The sequence below is a fragment of the Nuphar pumila genome, chromosome 7 (assembly GCF_984573655.1).
Source record: "Nuphar pumila chromosome 7, dmNupPumi1.hap1.1, whole genome shotgun sequence".
In the NCBI taxonomy this organism is placed as follows: Eukaryota; Viridiplantae; Streptophyta; class Magnoliopsida; order Nymphaeales; family Nymphaeaceae; genus Nuphar; species Nuphar pumila.
The window spans coordinates 93,125,102-93,143,276 of NC_143255.1; the positions used below are offsets into that span (position 1 = coordinate 93,125,102).

Consider the following 18,175-nt stretch of genomic DNA (forward strand, 5'->3'; position numbering starts at 1 on the left):
CCATTTTGGTTCCAACATGGCTAATTCATCCCAAATAGGAGATAAAATACCGTAAAAATCTCTTACACTTTTATCTCCTTGTTTTGAATTACGTACCTTATCTTGGAGATAATAAAGTCTAGCCATATCCTTTTGGATAAAAGTACTTTTTAGAAAGCTCCATACGTCACATGCCTTCTTGAATTTGATGATATTGGTAGCGATCTTGAACTCCATGGTATTCATAAACCATGAGAGTATTTGTGCATTGCTTGCCTCCCAATCTTCCAATTTATTTTGGAATTCTTCCAAGGCTTTTTCTTTTTCTTCTTCGGACAAGGCTTTGACTTGATCTCCTGCTCTTCTAGTCAATTTGAGTTGTGGTTCACTAGTAGAACTACTAACAAAACCCCACAATTTTTTTCCTTTGATATGATTCTCCATAGTCGTCGCCCACATCAAGTAGTTGTTTTCATTGAGTTTGTAGGTGATGACGGTTGCGAACTCTCTTTCTCCCATAATGAATACTTGAGTTTAGACTAGAGAAGATAGAGAATGATCAATGATCGAAGAACACTTCCTTCACGAGATTCTCCTTCTTTCAAGAACCTCGCTCTGATACCATGTAATGAAACAAGGTACAATAGAATAATAGGGAAACAAACACAATGCCAACAAAGGGCTTTAATAAACTCACTTAAAGTTGGTCACTAATGGACCAAATACAATCTCAAAAGAGATAAAAATACCAAACAGCACAAGAGGCATACAAGCCTATAAGATGGGAAAAAACTCTAGAGAAAACCCTCAAATGCTTCTAAAAGCATTGAGGAATAACAAGGGATATAGAGCCTCACTCCAACACATGGGAGGCAGTCAAACTCTTTGGACTGCCTTCCAAGCCCAACAGTCATATTTTGACTGTTGGGACAGTCATAAATATGACTGTTGTGCCTAAGTTGTATGACAATTTATTTATTTATTATAATGTTAAATTACATTTCAGTCCCTAGTGGACTGTACTATATGATAAAAGACAAAAATACCCTTATTGGGTATTTGGATACAATTTTATTTTTAACAAGTGCCCGACATGATAAAAATCGGTTTTAAGCTTCAGTGCACTATTCATTCATATACATCCACTAAGCAAATTTCACATTAAACCACGAACAAAGACAGTCTTAAATGAATCTAAACTACTGTTAAATTACAGCAAGGACAACAATTAAGCTAATTTATAAAATTAATAAAAGAAATAATCAACTAATGTTAACCCTAATCTAAACGAATCAATAATCCTAATCTAACATAACTAAATACTATTCTAATTAAACTATCAAAATGCCTCACAACTCTAACTAATCCTAATGTACATTATCTACTATTACTAACTAATTAATTAACTAATCAACAATTAGTTCTAAAACATAAGTAAAACACAACTACTATCTAATATTAGTCTAACTAGGGTTATGAACTAAGTTAGAATGACTTACTAACTATTGTTAGGAGGACTAATGTTAAACACTAAATAGGGTTAGGTACTAACTAAGGTTAGCTATCTAGGGTTAAGAATTAATTAGGCTAACTCAAGTTAATTAACTAAATACGGTTTAGGGTTCTAGGGTTGGCTACTAACTTAGGTTAGCTAGGGGCAGTTAGGGTTAACTAACTAGAACTAATAACTAACTATGGTTAGTTGACTAAGGTTAGACTACTAGAATTACTAAAATTAATTACTAACTAGGGTCGACTAGATTAGTTTCTAACTAAGAGGAGTTAGGTACTAACGATTGTTAACCTAATAACTAGGGTTAGTAGGTTTTAACTAATTAGGCTAGCTAATTAATATTAACTAGGGTGGCGGTTTTAGATATGTCTTTAAACTACACACCACCCTATATGGGCTAACTATGCTAACTACATAATATTTACTAAAACACTAACAAAAACCCAATCTAGATCCTAAATTAAATGTAACCTAAAATGAGTACCTACCAAAAAGGGTCAACTCCTAGTTAATCTATCTAATTAAAACTACTAAATGGAATATAAACTAAGGTTAATAAATACCTAAATAGGTCATACACGATTTCTCTAATCTAATCCTAATTCTACACTTACTAAGTTAACTAATATCTAATTAATGCTAAGTCAAACTAGGCAATTAGTAATTAAGGCTTATAAAAGATAAAACACGAATTTGGTAGGGGCCTATCAGATTTTATATCAGGTACAACATCTATAGGAAACAGGGAGAGAGAGAGAGAGAATAATGGCTGGGGCGGCTTACGATAACAACTCTTTTATTTATAATATGAAAAGGAAGAACATGACTTTTGCAGAGTTCGCATAAAAAACATTTATTATTATTATCAAAAAATGAACATAAACTAGACTCTGGAAGGAGACCATCAGATACAAGATTTTCAACAAAACCTCGACTACAATGTCCCAAACGACTATGCCAAATATCTGGCTTATTACAATAAGATGAATTAAAAACTTCCAATGAAGGAAAAAACAAAGACTCTGAAGGCGAAGACACTGAAGAATGCTTGGACGACTTCAACTGGAGGACTGGGACTGAAGACGAAGACACTGAAGGAATCTCCTTGAAGACGTACATGTTTCCTTGTCGCTCCCCCTTAGCGAACGTCTCCTTCGTTCGTAGATCCTTAACATAAACAGAAGAGGGAGTAAATTCGACGGAAGAATTCATATCGTCAAAAAGTTTAGCTACAGAAACAATGTTCTTTTTAATATTAGGAGCAAGAAGGACATTGGACAAGTGAAGTGAGGACTTTGACATAGGGATATGTGCATTGCCAGTATGACTAATGGAGTGATAAGTTCCATCTCCCGTAACTATACTACCTTTTTCAAAGTAAGGCAATAAGTGAGATAACTTACCCGCATTACCCGTAACATGTGTGGCGGCACCTGAATCAACATACCATTCGCCTTGTTCATTTTGCTTGATCGTCATCTGTGACAATGCTGATAACAAAAGTTGTTGCACATCTGTGGATGGCCTTTTTGTGTCCACAGCAGTAGCAGATTTATTTTCAATTTTGTTTATTTTTCCTCTATTTTGTAGATTGAACCAACAATCAGCTTTCACATGTCCTCTTTTGTTGCATAAGAAACAAGTGGGCACTCTCCTCTGATTCCCTGTATTAAAACCCCCTGAAATATTAGGTGTAGGCAAAATACCACGTCCTTCCTGCCCAAAACATCCGCGGCCTCTGCCTCCTTGATGCCCTCCATTCCATCGTCCAAAACCTACAGAAGTGTCCATGGCTAAAACTGAATGAGGACGAGCTGATTCATTTCCTTCTGCCCTTTGCTTCATAATCATCTCATGCTGGAGAAGTTTCGCTTGGAGGTCTTCAAAAGTGGGCAAGTGAGGAAGGCATGATAAAGCTGTGGTAAACATGTCAAAGTCAGGACCCAATCCATTGAGAAGTTGTTGAACTTTATCTTTATCTGCAATAGCACTTCCAACAACAGCCAATTGATCAGTAATACTCTTCAAGCGGCCTATGTATTCCATGACTGTCATGGAGCCTTTCTTCAAACTTTGAAATTCATTTTTCAAGAACATAACTCGGGATTCTGATATCTGAGAGTAAGTCTGTGACAACTTACTCCACAGATCCGCCGCAGTGCAATCATCTGAAAGAGTAACCAACACTTCTTAAGAGAGTGTTGACGTAATATAAGCAACCAAAGACTGATCCCGCTTCCTCCAAACTGTTTACTCTGGATTCTTAATGGAAATGGTAATTGTGTCACCTTTCTCATCCTTGGTTTCCTGCAAAATAAGTCGTGGTGGTATAGGAACTAAACCATCCAAATGTTCATCGAGATCCTGACTCTGTATAAAAGGAAGGATTTGCCTTTTCCAGGTCAAAAAATTAGAATGAGTAAGTTTTTCTGTAACAAGCTGACTCAAGAAATTGGCAGAGGGACTAGATGGTGAAGACGAAGAGTAATCCATATCAGTGGAATAATGAATAAGCAAACAAGATGAATGAAAAGAAATAAACAGATTTGAGATCACTTAATCAATCAGTAAAATTGTAATAAGGCATATACCTGTACGACCAAAAGTGTTGCACAAAGAACACTAAAACAACAATGAAGGAAAGGAAAGGAAACTTGTGGAATCAAAACTGGTTTGAAATAAAGAGGGAAACAGCAGTCGGTGATGTTTTAAAAAAAATTTGGAACCAACACAGACGATAGAGTAACAGAAAAGAGAGAACTTGGGATGAACACAGTCGATGAGCTGTTGTTCACGATCTGCGTTCTCGATGAACACAGTTGATGAGCACGCTATTCACGCTGAAAGGAAAAGAAAAGTACCAACTTTCAGAAGGGGAGATTTCAGAGGATGAGATTTTAAAGGCTGCTGTTCTCGATTTACTGTTTCAGAATTTCTTCACACACAGAATTTTCACGGAGTGCTGCTGTTCACAATCTGCTGCTCACGCTGTTCTCGATGAACACGCTGTCCCCATCTCAATGAACACGCTGAAAGGAGGAACACGCTGAAAGGAAGAACACGCAGTTCACGATCTGCGAAAGGAGGAACACGCTGTTCACGCAGTTCACATTCTGCTGTTTCAGAGCTTCTTCACGCACAGGATGGCCTGTGCTCTGATACCATATCAGATTTTATATCTTGTACAACATCTACAGGAAACAGGGCGAGAGAGAGAGAGCAATGGCTGGGGCGACTTACGATAGCTCGACCTCCAAGCCCTAACCATTTTATATATGAAGCATCTATACAACTATCCTTGTAATATCAGAGATATTACAAGGATGCCATTAATGAGAGAAATACAACATGTGTTTCATTAACATACCATGCGTATGGATCTGGATCCAGATCCATACGCAAGCTATATTTTAACATGGCCAACTCCATTATTTCTTACCTTAATAGCTTATTAGGAAAGCTCTTAATTTCAAAAACTGTCCGGCCTATTGGGACCCACACGTTTTCAATCATTTTCCTTAAAAGCAATAGACTCTTTTGAAAACCTTTCCTCAAACACAATACACGATTTTGGCTGGTCTTAAAAGAGAATTTAGCATTTCAATTTTTGCCAAAATCGTGTAAACCAACTTTAGAAAATCTTTTGAAAGTCAAAGGGGGTTTTCCACATTTAAAACCATAACTCATAGGCAAATTGGCTGGACACATTTATTAAAACTTTCTTAAATTGAAATTCACGAATTTGGAAGAGTATGTCTTCTACCAAAAATGTCTTTTTCAACTACAAAGACCATAGTGCCCTTAACTAAAATACATGATTAACTGAACAATTAATCTAAACTAAGGTTAAGCTAGCTACATTAATCTATGCACAAGCAACTCAAAGGGTATGCAAATTAAAGTACAAATTAAAACGATTAACTATTGTAAATTCTACACTAAAAACGATATTAGCAATTTAATTCTAAAAACTACAAAAACCGAATTACACTAGCTTGAGCCATACACATTAACATATTCTAATCTTAAACCTAGGCTAAAATGCATCAGACAATATTCTCATAAACTACTACCAATAAAATGTAAATAAAAATCTAATTAACCGAAACACTTCATGAACAAACATCAACTAATCTAAATTTGCCTAACAACATGACGCTAACTAAGGATCTAAATGAAATTATACTAACACACATTCATAACTGGAAATTGAAACTATAACACATTGACATTAATCTAAACAACATGCTGTAATTAAATAAATAAAACATAAAAAACGCTAAACAGGAACTTACTCCAATCGAATAATCTAAAACAATAAATAACGTTAATAACCATTAAACCTAGCATAATACTAAACCTACAGAAATCTAAACAGCAGAATTTAACTAATCTGAAACAACTTTATCAACCTAACATTCTACAGAAAACACAACAGCATAACAACACACAACTAATGATTTTAAACAAAACTACAAGAATCGATCTTCACAATTATAATTGAAATTCGACCAGGGCTAAAACGAAATCAAACTTTAACATATACTCCACACAATCAGACCTAAATACTACTGGGAAAATAAAGGAGCACGCAGACCATACACAACAGAAGATCACATCACACGCCTACACCCTAAAACACCAATCGTTGGAATGAAAATCAGAATTAAATAAAACAAAACACCTATAAACCTCTACGTGCTGGTTTATGCACGAAACCTCTATTCTAAGGCTGACGACAAACATAACAACACATCACACCACTCACACACAATATGGGTTTTAACTAGAAGCAATGGATGAGAAGATCTAACCTCCAGGGCGATCCGACGATTGAGGGGAAAGGCAGAGCGGACTTTGCTATGATTTCGCGCCACGAAGGACCTCGTTGATGCTGGAAATACACCATGAGACTGTAGTATGCAGCTGCAACACGTTTGAAGTCCACCGAAGATGGAGGATGAACCGATTCTCGATCGGGTGGCTTAGAAGATCGAATGGGGGTAGAGCCGATCCCTCTTGTTAAAGTGTCTCGCACTTCCACGCAAGAGAAAGTGTCTCCAACCTTTGTTCCACCTGCAAAACACAACAAACATGGGATTAACCAACAGGGAAGAAAAAGAACTGGAAAGGTATGAAAGAAAGGCAAGGGAGAAAGCTTGGATCTCAAGCTTTTCTTCATGCTCTAATGGAGATGGCGTGAGGTGAGGGGTGAGAAGGGGGTTGGACCAAGATTCGTGCCCCTAGGGCACGAAAACCAAAGCAAAGACAAGATGGTGCTGGGCGTCCCTCTCCTCTTTTAACGATTTGGCTATTTTGGGTGTTTTTTCAGAAAAGGGTTTCAAAATAAAATAATCACTGGGCGCCTCTTTCTACAGGTTTTTTTTGGAAAATCTTTTATGATAAAACGTGAATGGGCTGGCTGGAGTGGTTCTACATGTGTTTTGGTCCAGATCCAAGGCCCAAATGGGCGGTTTGGATTCTGAATATCCGATTCAACTCCGAGGTTTGACCCGCAACACTAAAAATGCATTAATTTCCTTAAATTAAGTCCGATTTCGATGAAATTCGAACCATAGCTCTATAACATCATTATGCACCTAAGTGTGGACCTTAAACCTATAGATGATGCATTTATGCATTGAAAATGTGTTAAAAAAACGTAATATTTATGCATCATCACAGAGCATGACCAGATCGGGCCTGTACCGCGTGACCCAGGTACGGTCAGGAAACCCAACCCATAGGGGATGGACGATCGGACACAGGAGCTGGATCTGATCGCAGGTAAGGTGACCCGATGCAGGGACATGATCCATCTGCAGACAAGGGAAGACCCGAATCATCCCAGATCCATCTGCAGAGTGAGGACGTCTCGGGTTTAGGAAGAGGGAGTCTCACCTAGTAACATTTAAAAGTGGGGTTAATACGAGTCAGATAGATTTTTTCCTACTTAGAAAGAGAGATAGGGGTTGTTGCATCGATTGTAAGGTTATACCAGGAGAAAGTGTAGCTACACAACATAGAGTCTTAATTTTAGATCTTAGAATTAGACAATGCCGCAAAAGGGATAGACATAGGATAGATCCTAGAATTAAGTGGTGGGCACTGAAAGGAGCTAAACAAGGAATGTTTGTAGAGCAGGTAGTTAAGGAAGTTGATTGGTGTCTCGAGGAGGATTCAAAATCAATGTGGAATAAGATAGCGGGTGGTATGAGAAAAGTAGCTAAGGAGGTAGTGGGTGAGTCTAAAGGCGGTGCACCACTAGGTAAGGATACATCATGGTGGAATGAGGATGTCAAATTAGCTATTAAGGTTAAAAGAGAGTGTTATAGAAATCTAAGTAAGAGTCGTGATAATGAGAATTTGGAGAAGTATATGATAGCAAAGAAGGAAGCTAAAAAAGTTGTTCGAAACGCGAGGGCTAAGGTATATAAGGAGGTTTATGACAAGTTGGATACCAAAGAAGGCGAGAAGGATATTTATAGGCTTGCAAAGATGAGAGATAGGAAATCGAAGGATTTGGGTATGGTTAGATGTATCAAAGATGAAACGCAAAGGGTTTTAATCAAAGATGAGGAGATTAAGGAGAGATGGAAAGATTATTTTGATAAGCTATTTAATGATAGTCATGCTCAAGATCTTGGAGACTTCTCCATTCCTTTTCATGAGATAAATCGTGACTTCATGCGCAAGATTCAAAAGAAAGAAATTGCAGAGGCTTTGAAGAAAATGAAATCAAGAAGGGCAGTTGGCCCAGATGGTATACCTATCGAGGCTTGGAAATGCTTGGGAGAGAAAGGTTTAGAATGGTTGACAAATCTTTTTAACTTGATTTGGCGAACAAATAAGATGCCTAATGAGTGGAGGAAGAGTACTTTGGTGCCTTTATATAAGAATAAGGGTGATATACAAGATTGCACAAACTATCGTGGTATAAAACTCATGAGTCATACTATGAAACTTTGGGAGAGGGTGATTGAGTCTAGGTTGAGGAAGGTTGTCATGATATCGGAGAATCAATTTGGTTTTATGCCTGGAAGATCAACTATGGAAGCTATACATCTTCTTAGACAACTTATTGAAAGATATAGAAAGAGGAACAAAGATTTGCATATGGTTTTTATTGATTTAGAGAAGGCATACGATAGAGTACCTAGGGACGTTCTCTGGTGGACAATGATGAAGAAAGGTGTTTCTCTCAAGTACATTAGTATAATTAAAGATATGTATGAAGGAGTAGTAACCAATGTCCGCACTTGTGGAGGGGTGACAACCAATTTTCCGATAACGGTTGGGTTACATCAAGGATCTGCTTTAAGCCCTTTCCTATTTGCGATAGTGATGGATGAGCTTACGAGATCAATTCAAGAAAATGTACCGTGGTGTATGTTGTTTGCTGATGATATTGTTTTGATTGATGAGTCTAGAGCTGGGGTTAATGCTAAGTTAGAATTATGGAGACAGACATTGGAAGCTAGAGGTTTTAAGTTGAGTAAGAGTAAGACTGAATATATGGAATGTCGGTTTAGTAAGCAACGAAGTAGTGATGGGAGTGTAGTGAAGCTTGGTGAGCAAGATATACCGGTGAATGATTATTTCAAATATTTGGGATCCATCATTCAAAAGTATGGAGAAATTGATGGAGATGTAAATCATAGGATAAAGGCTGGGTGGATGAAATGGAAAAGTGCTACTGGAGTGCTGTGCGATCGTAGAATGCCATTGCGGTTGAAGGGAAAGTTTTATAGGACGACTATTAGACCCGCTTTACTATATGGTACGGAATGTTGGGCTGCCAAGAGACATCATATTCAAAAAATGAGTGTAGCTGAGATGCGGATGCTTAGATGGATGTGTGGAAATACAATAAAAGATAAGATTCAGAACGAAGAGATACGTAAGAAGGTAGGTGTTGCACCCATTGAAAATAAGATGCGAGAGAATCGTTTACGGTGGTTTGGACATATTCGGCGAAGGCCTAATGATGCTCCAGTTAGAAGGTTGGAGAAATGGGAAAATATATTAGTTAAAAGAGGTCGGGGTAGGCCTAGGAAGACTTGGATGGAGATGATAGGAAAGGATATGAATGCTTTGAACCTCACCGAGGACATGGCGTTGGATAGAAATGATTGGAGGAAAAGGATTCATGTGGAAGACCCAAAATGAATTTCTTTTTTGGTTCATATTGTTGACCCCAATTGTTTTGGGATGAAGGCGTAGTTGTTGTTGTTGTTGTTGTTGTTGTTTTCTTCTTATTTCTGCACATCGCACGACCGTGAGGGTCGTGCCCTCATCTGCCGAAGCCAAGAACGTGAAAGTCGAATCGCTCGCTGCATCAGTTCGACATGGTTGATTTGCTAGGAAGCGACACTTGGATGTTTTTCGACAAAAAAAATGATTTTTTAAGCCTTGAATATTTATGAAAATCCTACACCATCAACTTTTAAACCTTATAAAACCTACTTGTGTGTCCGAGTCGGATATTTAAGAGTCTATTCCTATAAAATCAGGCATGTAGAAAACATCTGTACGGACAGTTTTAAGGAAAACTATGTTACCGCGACACAACACCTTGGGATGCCGTACCCGTGTCGACACGGGTACTGGTACCTATATTATATTTTTTTATATATTATATTTTCAATATATAATATATATTTTAGATATATAATATATATTTTCAGTATGTTTTAGATATATAATAAATAATTTTCAGTATATATTTAGCCGTGTCCCCGTACCCATATTTTTTAGAATTGCCCTGTTGTACTCTCCGCACCCGCACCCGCACCCGTACCCAGGTGACAGAGAAGGAAAACATGAAAAAATCCCCTTCAAAAGCCAGTGGGCTGGCGGTAGGCCAAAAAAGTGGTAGACCGCTACCACCTATTCTCTCTCTGGTATATATATGGGAAGTGAGAGAGAGAGAGGACCGGCCTTAAATGTTAAAAACTTATCTTCATTATTTTTTTAATAAGAAAATGGTGTTCTTGAAGGCAACTCTTTTGAAGTTCATTGATGATTTAACACTTGGCTGTCTGCCACTATAGTTTGACATTTCAAAAATGTGGTTACAGCTCTATGTTGCAACCTTTTCTACATTTCAAATGCTTTTAAGATCAAAATCTATGAAACCCTAAATTAAGTGCTATATGATGTATTTTGGAGAAGTTCTATAACAGAGTAATTTAATGCATTCATGGACAAATATGCCATACCTGGAAATCAGACCATGTTCTTAAAATGGCCAGACCAAAGAACAACCTTCTAGCTCTTTGGCTGGAAATCTCCATGTAGCTAGGGAAGTTGAACAGAAGCTCAGTTGCAAAAGTCAGATGTTTAGGATGCTAATGCCATGTGAGGTCATTGTATCTGATCAAAGCCTCAACGGTTAGGTATTGCAAGTGGATGTCAGAATGGAATAGCGCAACTGGAAAATTGTGCAAACTGGATTTGCCAAAGCTAGTTGAAAACTGGTGCCAGTATTGGACAAGAAAGACTATGAAATGCTAAGGGGTCTTTTGGCACTGAATCAGTCAAAATGCCTTATATGTGGATCCATGCCATTCTAAAAAGTGCTCCTAGCTTACATGGTTGGCAAAATCCCAAGTATCATATTTGTATTAGAAGTTCATAAATAAAGTTTAATGGTGTGGATGTTTCATATAAATTCACACTTAGGCTCGTAGAAGGCTGTTCAATGGTTTTTTGGGTTCTTTACGTCGTGTTTCAGGAATTTGGTATAAAAGGCAGGCACTCAGTGTTTGGATGCTTTATCATTCCATGTTTTCTCTTAAGCAAGGTTTGTGGTGGATCATTTTAGTTGTTATGTTACTATACTGGTTCTTAGAAGTTTGTAAATAAAGTTTAGCAGTGTGGATGTTGCATATAGACACAATTAGGCTGATAGAGGGTTGTTCAACGGATTTTCTAATTCTTTAGGTCGTGTTCAGGCACTTTGTATAAAAGGCAGGCACTTAATGTTTGGATGCTTTAATGTTCTCTGTTTTTCCTTAAACAAAGTCTGCTGGATAATTTTGAGTCATTACTTTCATATTTATTTTTTCAGGGACATCTATCTCAACAATCAACTGGTACATTTGACAGTAGCATGTTTGGTAGATTCAGATCCTCTCGCTCCAAGACACCTCCAACTGATGAGAACCTTCGCTGTCACACAGTGGATCTTCGCACTTCAACCATAAAGATTGATGCAGAGCAGACAGATTTACGATTTTGCTTCAGATTAATTTCTCCATTAAAAACATATACTTTGCAGGTATTCAATTCTCTTATTTACATATATAGTTTTTTTTGTCTTTTATAAAACCAGTCTCCATTCATTCTTTTAATGTACTTGGACATTAGCTCTATGGTACTTGACATGGAAAATCAAGTCGAGAAAGTTGGTGAACCAATGACATGGACTGATGTACAAATGGATGTTGTGGTTTGCAGGCAGAAAATGCAGCAGAGAGAATGGATTGGGTTGATAAGATCACTGGAGTTATAGCATCTCTTCTAAATGCTCCATTACCAGTGGAGGTTGGCTCCTAAACAACTCTTTCTCCATCTTTATTTGAATAGGTTCTTATCACATGGATCTTCATTAGTTTTTTTGTGTGTATATAACTGCCTACTAACAGAATTTCAGATGGATTACTAGCAGCATCGTCCTGGAAAGCTGGGTATGAAGACTAACAGTTATGTTGATATGCATGGTTCTGATTCTTCAATGCTAGACAGTCACCTTCACGGTGCAGGCTCCGAGGATGGCATCACACTTGAAGATCACAATGGGGTTGCCAAGATTCTCAGAAAAATTCCTGGAAATAATGTGTGTGCAGAGTGCAGCACTCCTGAACCAGATTGGGCATCATTGAATCTTGGGGTTCTTCTGTGCATTGAATGTTCTGGTGTTCACCGGAATCTTGGAGTTCATATTTCAAAGGCATGATTCATTTTCAATTTCTTCACTCCATTTAACATTTCCTTTCGTTAGTGACATCTTTGTTTGACTGATAGTTTGTAGTTAACACAAAAAAAAGGGAAACTTTTTAAGCACGTGTAATTTATCTGTCTCCATGCACAAATACACACGTGCATGTGTATACACACAGACATGTATATCATATACATCAAGATTGGTCAGAGAATTATTTCTGTAAATCTCAGGAAATTAATGAAAATATAAAAATTGATTCTGAAGAGAAAGCAATAGTTTTTAGTACTGCAAAAATGTGAACATAAGGTAGAACAGTTTTAAAATATAAAAAGACCAGGCGTATAAAAACTAAGTTTTTTTTTTCAGAATTTACTTTTTTGGGGGGGGTGGGGAGATAGTAAGCAATCTTTGCTGAAAAAGCCAAATATACCTCTTTTATTTGTCCGATAAAATTATCATTTCTGTGGAATCATTGTTAAATGTAACTCTAGCCTTTTGTTTTCTAATCTGGATGAAATGTTTCCTGGCCACCTGTGAAGTTGAATATGAAAATAACTGCCTTTTGTTAAATCTTGAAGTGTGTGCATTTAACACTAACTATGCTCAATATTTGAAGAACCTTTTCAGAAGGCAAAACTAAAAGTGGTCCTATGCACTGTAAGTACATGAAACCTGATATTGTATTATTGAGCATTATCCTTTTGTTTTCCTGAAATGATTGGTGTAAACTCTTGATAAAGAAAGAAGACGAGGAGGTGGAAGGCTGAGAAGTTGCAGCAAATTCCTAAACCCTCAAAAGGCTTAGGTGCCCTTGGGTCTTGAATCTCAGGTCTGACCCTCCTCAAATATGAGGCCCATGGCTTTCAAGCACATCCTTGGGGTTGGGCATCCCACTAGGATTATTGATATTTATTAATCCACATACAGATTAGATGAGTTCGCCTGATTAGTTATGTGTAACTACAGGGGACTAGATATGTGCAATGTACAAATATCTGTTCAAACCGGAGTTACCGGAAACACCTAACCAAGTGGGGAAGCGCGCTTCCCCGAAGCACATTTCGAAAGCGCGAAACATCACGCTTCCGAAACATGCTGGAAAGCGCCAAAATTTTGTGAGAAGTGCTCTTTCCCCTCGTTTCTTCCTTTTTTTCATTTTTTTTGTATTTTTATTTTTATTTTTATTGTTTTTTCTCTTTTTTTGCTTCCCCCTCGCTTCCTAGGTCGTTTTCGGTTCGCTTCCTAGGTCGCTTCTGAGACGATTCCTGATTCACTTTTAAGTCGTCCCCCGCTTCCTGCTTCCTCGACTGGCAACCATGGTTCAAACAATGCCACACACATCCTTCGTGAAAGCTTCACATCTCATGTCATGGTCCATGGCCCTGATGGTTCCATGCTCAATAGGATCCAGCCCAACATTCCAACAATTGGTTATTCTTGGTTGTCACTGTTGGCATGGCATCATCATTAGCTAGTGGTACTGCAGTATACTATAATGGCAGGGATCAAAATTTTTTGGTCTCCAATGATCATTTTCTCGCTTTCATTGTCCTGACCAGTGTTGTTAAAAGTGTGCCTCAAGGCGAAAAAGACGCAAATCCATTAAGGTGCACACCTCGTATGCTATGAGGCGCGCACTCCCCCTATCCTCTCTCACTCTCCCTCCCTCTCTCGTCTCTCGCCCTCCCTCTCGTTGTGTCCCTCTCTCTCTTTGCCGAAAGGAAGAACACCCTCCCTGTAAGTCTCCCTCTCTCTGTCTCTCCCTATTGTTGTCTCTCCCTCTCTTTGTTACGCCATCTCGTTGTCTCCCTCTCTTTGTTACGTTGTCTCATTGTCTCCCTTTCTTTGTTACGCCGTCTCGTTGTCTCCCTCTTGTTGTCTCTGTTTCTCTATGTTTCTCCCTCTCGCTGTCTCCCTCTCTCTCTCTCTCTTTGTTTCTCCCTCTCGTTGTTTCCTCTCTCTGTTTCTCTCTCTCTGTGTGTGTGTGTGTGTGTGTGTGTGTGCATCCCCCTCTCCCTGTTTCTCCCTCTCTTGTACACCTTATTCTTGTCTAGTTTTCTTTCCTTCCAATAACAGATGGGTTTGTGATTTTGTGCATGTGTAATCTATGAGATCTGTCACTCTTGCAATTGTAGATAAATTTGATTTGTTGCTAAGTGCTTTGTAGGTGTTATTAATCTGGTTGCTAGTCTTTCTTAATGGGACTAGTTTTTCGTGAAGTGTTTGGTGTGCTATATTGCTAGGTTGATAGTCTTAGTGAATCTGTCTTGTCAAACCTCAATGTGATTGCTGCAGTGATGAGTGAACAAGCTTGAATGTGTCATCATCCTAGTTTTGCATTAATACTATTGAAAATTTAAACTTGCTGTATGCTGCAATTATAGACCCCAAATGTTTGTGAAAAGTTTACAACATGATGCTCTTGATCTTTTGTTGGGCTATTTAATTACTAAAAGTTGTTAATGCTAATATGCATTTTCTGATGATGACATGATGTTGAGAAATTTGATTGTTAGTGATTTTGTTACTTAATTTTTTATTGAATGCTCATATTTTTTTTTTAGATACTTACATAGATCAAGTTGTTGCATTAATGTTACTTTTACATGTTAATCTCATATTTGTCGGTATTTTTTTGAGATTTTTTATTTCTTATTGGTTGTTTCATCAATAAAGCAATTTTTTTATTTATTTGTATTGTTAGATATTTTTTTAAATATTTTTTTAAGTTTAAAAAAAAATTGAGGCTTACGTTTTACGCCTTGCTTCAGTTTTTGGTTGAGCGCTACGCTACGCCTCAACGCTTTTCACAACGTTGGTCCTGACTTTGCTTGACATGATGTGCTTGTAATAAATGTAACGCCCCAAAAATCCAGGACTTGTAACTTTTTAAAATAGTTTAGAAAGCTTTGAAATCATACAATAATCAAAGTTTAAATAATACTTCAGCGAAAAATGATATTTTTAAAACCACAAGTCAATGGACCTTGAGCGCATTACAGATTAAACTTTCCTTTGTCAAATCCCGCACAACCATTGAAATCAAATGGTTTAGAAATGGAGTTTCAATAATTGAGAATTCCTTTGTTGAAACCAAGAAGAAGCTTACCAAAACAGTTTTATTAACTCACGGTTTAATAAAAGAGAAATTTTGAAACACACTTTATACCAAATTTACCAATATGTCCTCAGGAGCGAAACGTCAGGGAAAGAGCTCTATCTTGACCTCATCACGCCATCGTGTCATCGCAGACTGTATTACCTATCCATTACTTGCCCATAAAATGGGTCAGTTTCGCTAAAAACTGGTAGGTGCACAGACATGACAATATTGAACATAATTAAGCAGAATAATTTAATATGTCAAGCAGACAGACAATTCTATAGCAATTTAATTTTCAACAGATTCACAGAGCAACTATCATGAGCACAATGCTAAAATTATTACAAGCATCTTACGGGCACAAGTAGGCTAACTATTACAAGCAAAGCACTGCACAAGAAAGTTAACTAGCAAAATGAAATGTTTCATCAACCACACACATAATTCCATAAGTATCGAACCTGTTGTACCCTATAACTTTCATACGTGCATAACTGAACACATTGTGTGATCGGATTTAAATTATGTTTCGATATTAACTGGCCAAGCGGGTACGCACAAGGCACAACTCTAGAAACAGCCTAGACTGATCCGGGGGTTTATTATGTTATTATTTTATGATAACCCGGATAGCTGACTGAGTCCGCACCTAAGGGGACGGTCGGTGACCAAGAGAGAAATCCCCAAAGCAGCATAAACAATGGATGCATCCCAAACATAGAGAGCTACCACCTAGGATAATTATGGTAGTCCCATTCCCCTAACTCCGATGATTGGGGAAGCCGAGTCTTTTGCTCGTAACTGTCATTAATGGCTTGTCCATCGAAGTTTTGTACCTTCCTGTCCTCTCTCCTGATAGGAGTCAGCGATTCGAATGAGTACATCAGGGGTAGTTAACTGAAGACCCATTCTACATACTCGGGCCTTTCGACCAATTCGAGTATCTTGCCCGTGAAGGCGGAAACATCACTTATTTAGGTGATCACAACATTTTGTTATTTGCACTCATCGAGGTTGCCACAACCTACTCATCCAATCATCGCAACATAAGAAGGCGTACTTGTCAAAAAGTACGGTCGTACTTGTCAAAAGTACGATTACGATGAAAGGGGAAATAGTTCCACAAAAGAAACCCCAACAGATATTATCTGCAAAAGAATTAATACAACATATCCTGGCAAGATAAGTCTTGAATTCAATTCAACAACATTTTTCATATTTCATGATGCAAGGTCATCTCGGATCTCTCGTCCGATCAACAAAGTACTTAACATGTTGTGCATGTCTAAAAGTACGTTATACTGAACCAAGGAGGTGTGTGGGCTTCTCAAAAGGAACACCCAGCACACAACTTCATAACGATCCAAAGAATAAAAGAGTGCTCATTTGACACGATTCATCCTTAAAAGCCATAATGCCACATTATGTCATTCACGCAAGGCACAACACTATCAATCTTACATCCAAAATTTATCTTAGTATCGACATGTGACAATAGATTGATAAATAAAGAATGGGTCCTTCAACAGAACCCCCCACTCATTCATATGCCCATACCCCTGATCGGGGTTATTCGAATTGGGTCGCAACTCGAATCGGGGTTATAAAATATTTCTCCCAAGTGTGTGGACCTGGGAGGGCCTATATGTGACTTCGAAATCCGACAGGACTTAAAACTTAACTTTGTAAAAGTTGTGCACTTTGAAGAGCCCTGAGTTTGCAGAAGGAAATCCTCTTTAAAAGAACTATAGCGCACAAGTGCAACTTCTAGTGTTTTGAAAACAAGTGATAACAGGATAGGCACAAGATTACATTTATGTAAGTACATACTTACCATGAGTGTGAGCATACGTAAGTTATAACATGTCAACAAACAACTCTCGACTTGCGATGCCGCACATCGAGGAAAAAAATGCATAAGTAACACACGAGGTGCCAAACCATACCTTGATCACTTAGATAGGCAAACACATAAGGTCATAAGTAATACATGGGACACGAATTCGTACCTCACTCAGAGGAAATATGCAGGCAGAAATGTATACAAGCAAACAAGTGCCTATGTATTTCAAAAAGTACGAAACCACACCTCAAATCCATAAACAACTACGCAGAATAATAATCGAAGAATGAAATTGTACATCAAACCATAGGAACGTACAAGCAAGTATATATGCAAGCAATTAAGGGCATAAGTATTGCAAAAAGTGTGAAACCACCTTCAACACATAAGCAAATACGCAAATTAATACTCGAAGAGTAAAATCGTACCTCGACTCGTAAACATGCAGACAAGAATAATAAGCCACGCAAAAGCAATATAAATCTAAGTACAACTAGCATAGACATTTTAATTATTTCAACTTAATCAGATCTCATTGCCCCTTGTGCGACTTTAACCTACCTCAGAATGTCGTGCAGATGCATACGTCTACGGGTGAGGATGATACGAAGGTCGGGCCGCGGAGCGCGAACTGGACTCGTTGCGAACTTTGCAAGAGTGTGAAACATTTAATTATGTTAATCTAATTAATGGTGCAACGGGGCAAGGGTAGGATTAGGCGGCACAGAGTGATCCCCCGACTGCCGACGACAACGGGGCGGCAGAGAAAGAGCCATTGTCAAACATAGC

At 38.0% G+C, this 18,175-nt stretch overlaps 1 protein-coding gene across 4 annotated transcripts in view; it reads left to right on the forward strand.

Moving 5' to 3' along the window:
- The window catches only part of LOC149832488 (ADP-ribosylation factor GTPase-activating protein AGD4-like), a 221,787-nt gene that overhangs the window by 117,297 nt on the left and 86,315 nt on the right, over positions 1–18,175 (forward strand). For 3 of the 4 annotated variants that reach the window (XM_090014528.1, XM_090014530.1, XM_090014531.1), the window contains 3 exons: positions 11,565–11,774; positions 11,954–12,040; positions 12,162–12,446. In XM_090014528.1, coding sequence (XP_089870654.1) covers positions 11,565–11,774; positions 11,954–12,040; positions 12,162–12,446 — 582 coding nt within the window. The remainder of the gene's footprint in view (positions 1–11,564; positions 11,775–11,953; positions 12,041–12,161; positions 12,447–18,175) is intronic. The other variant, XM_090014529.1, reaches the window with a different exon arrangement.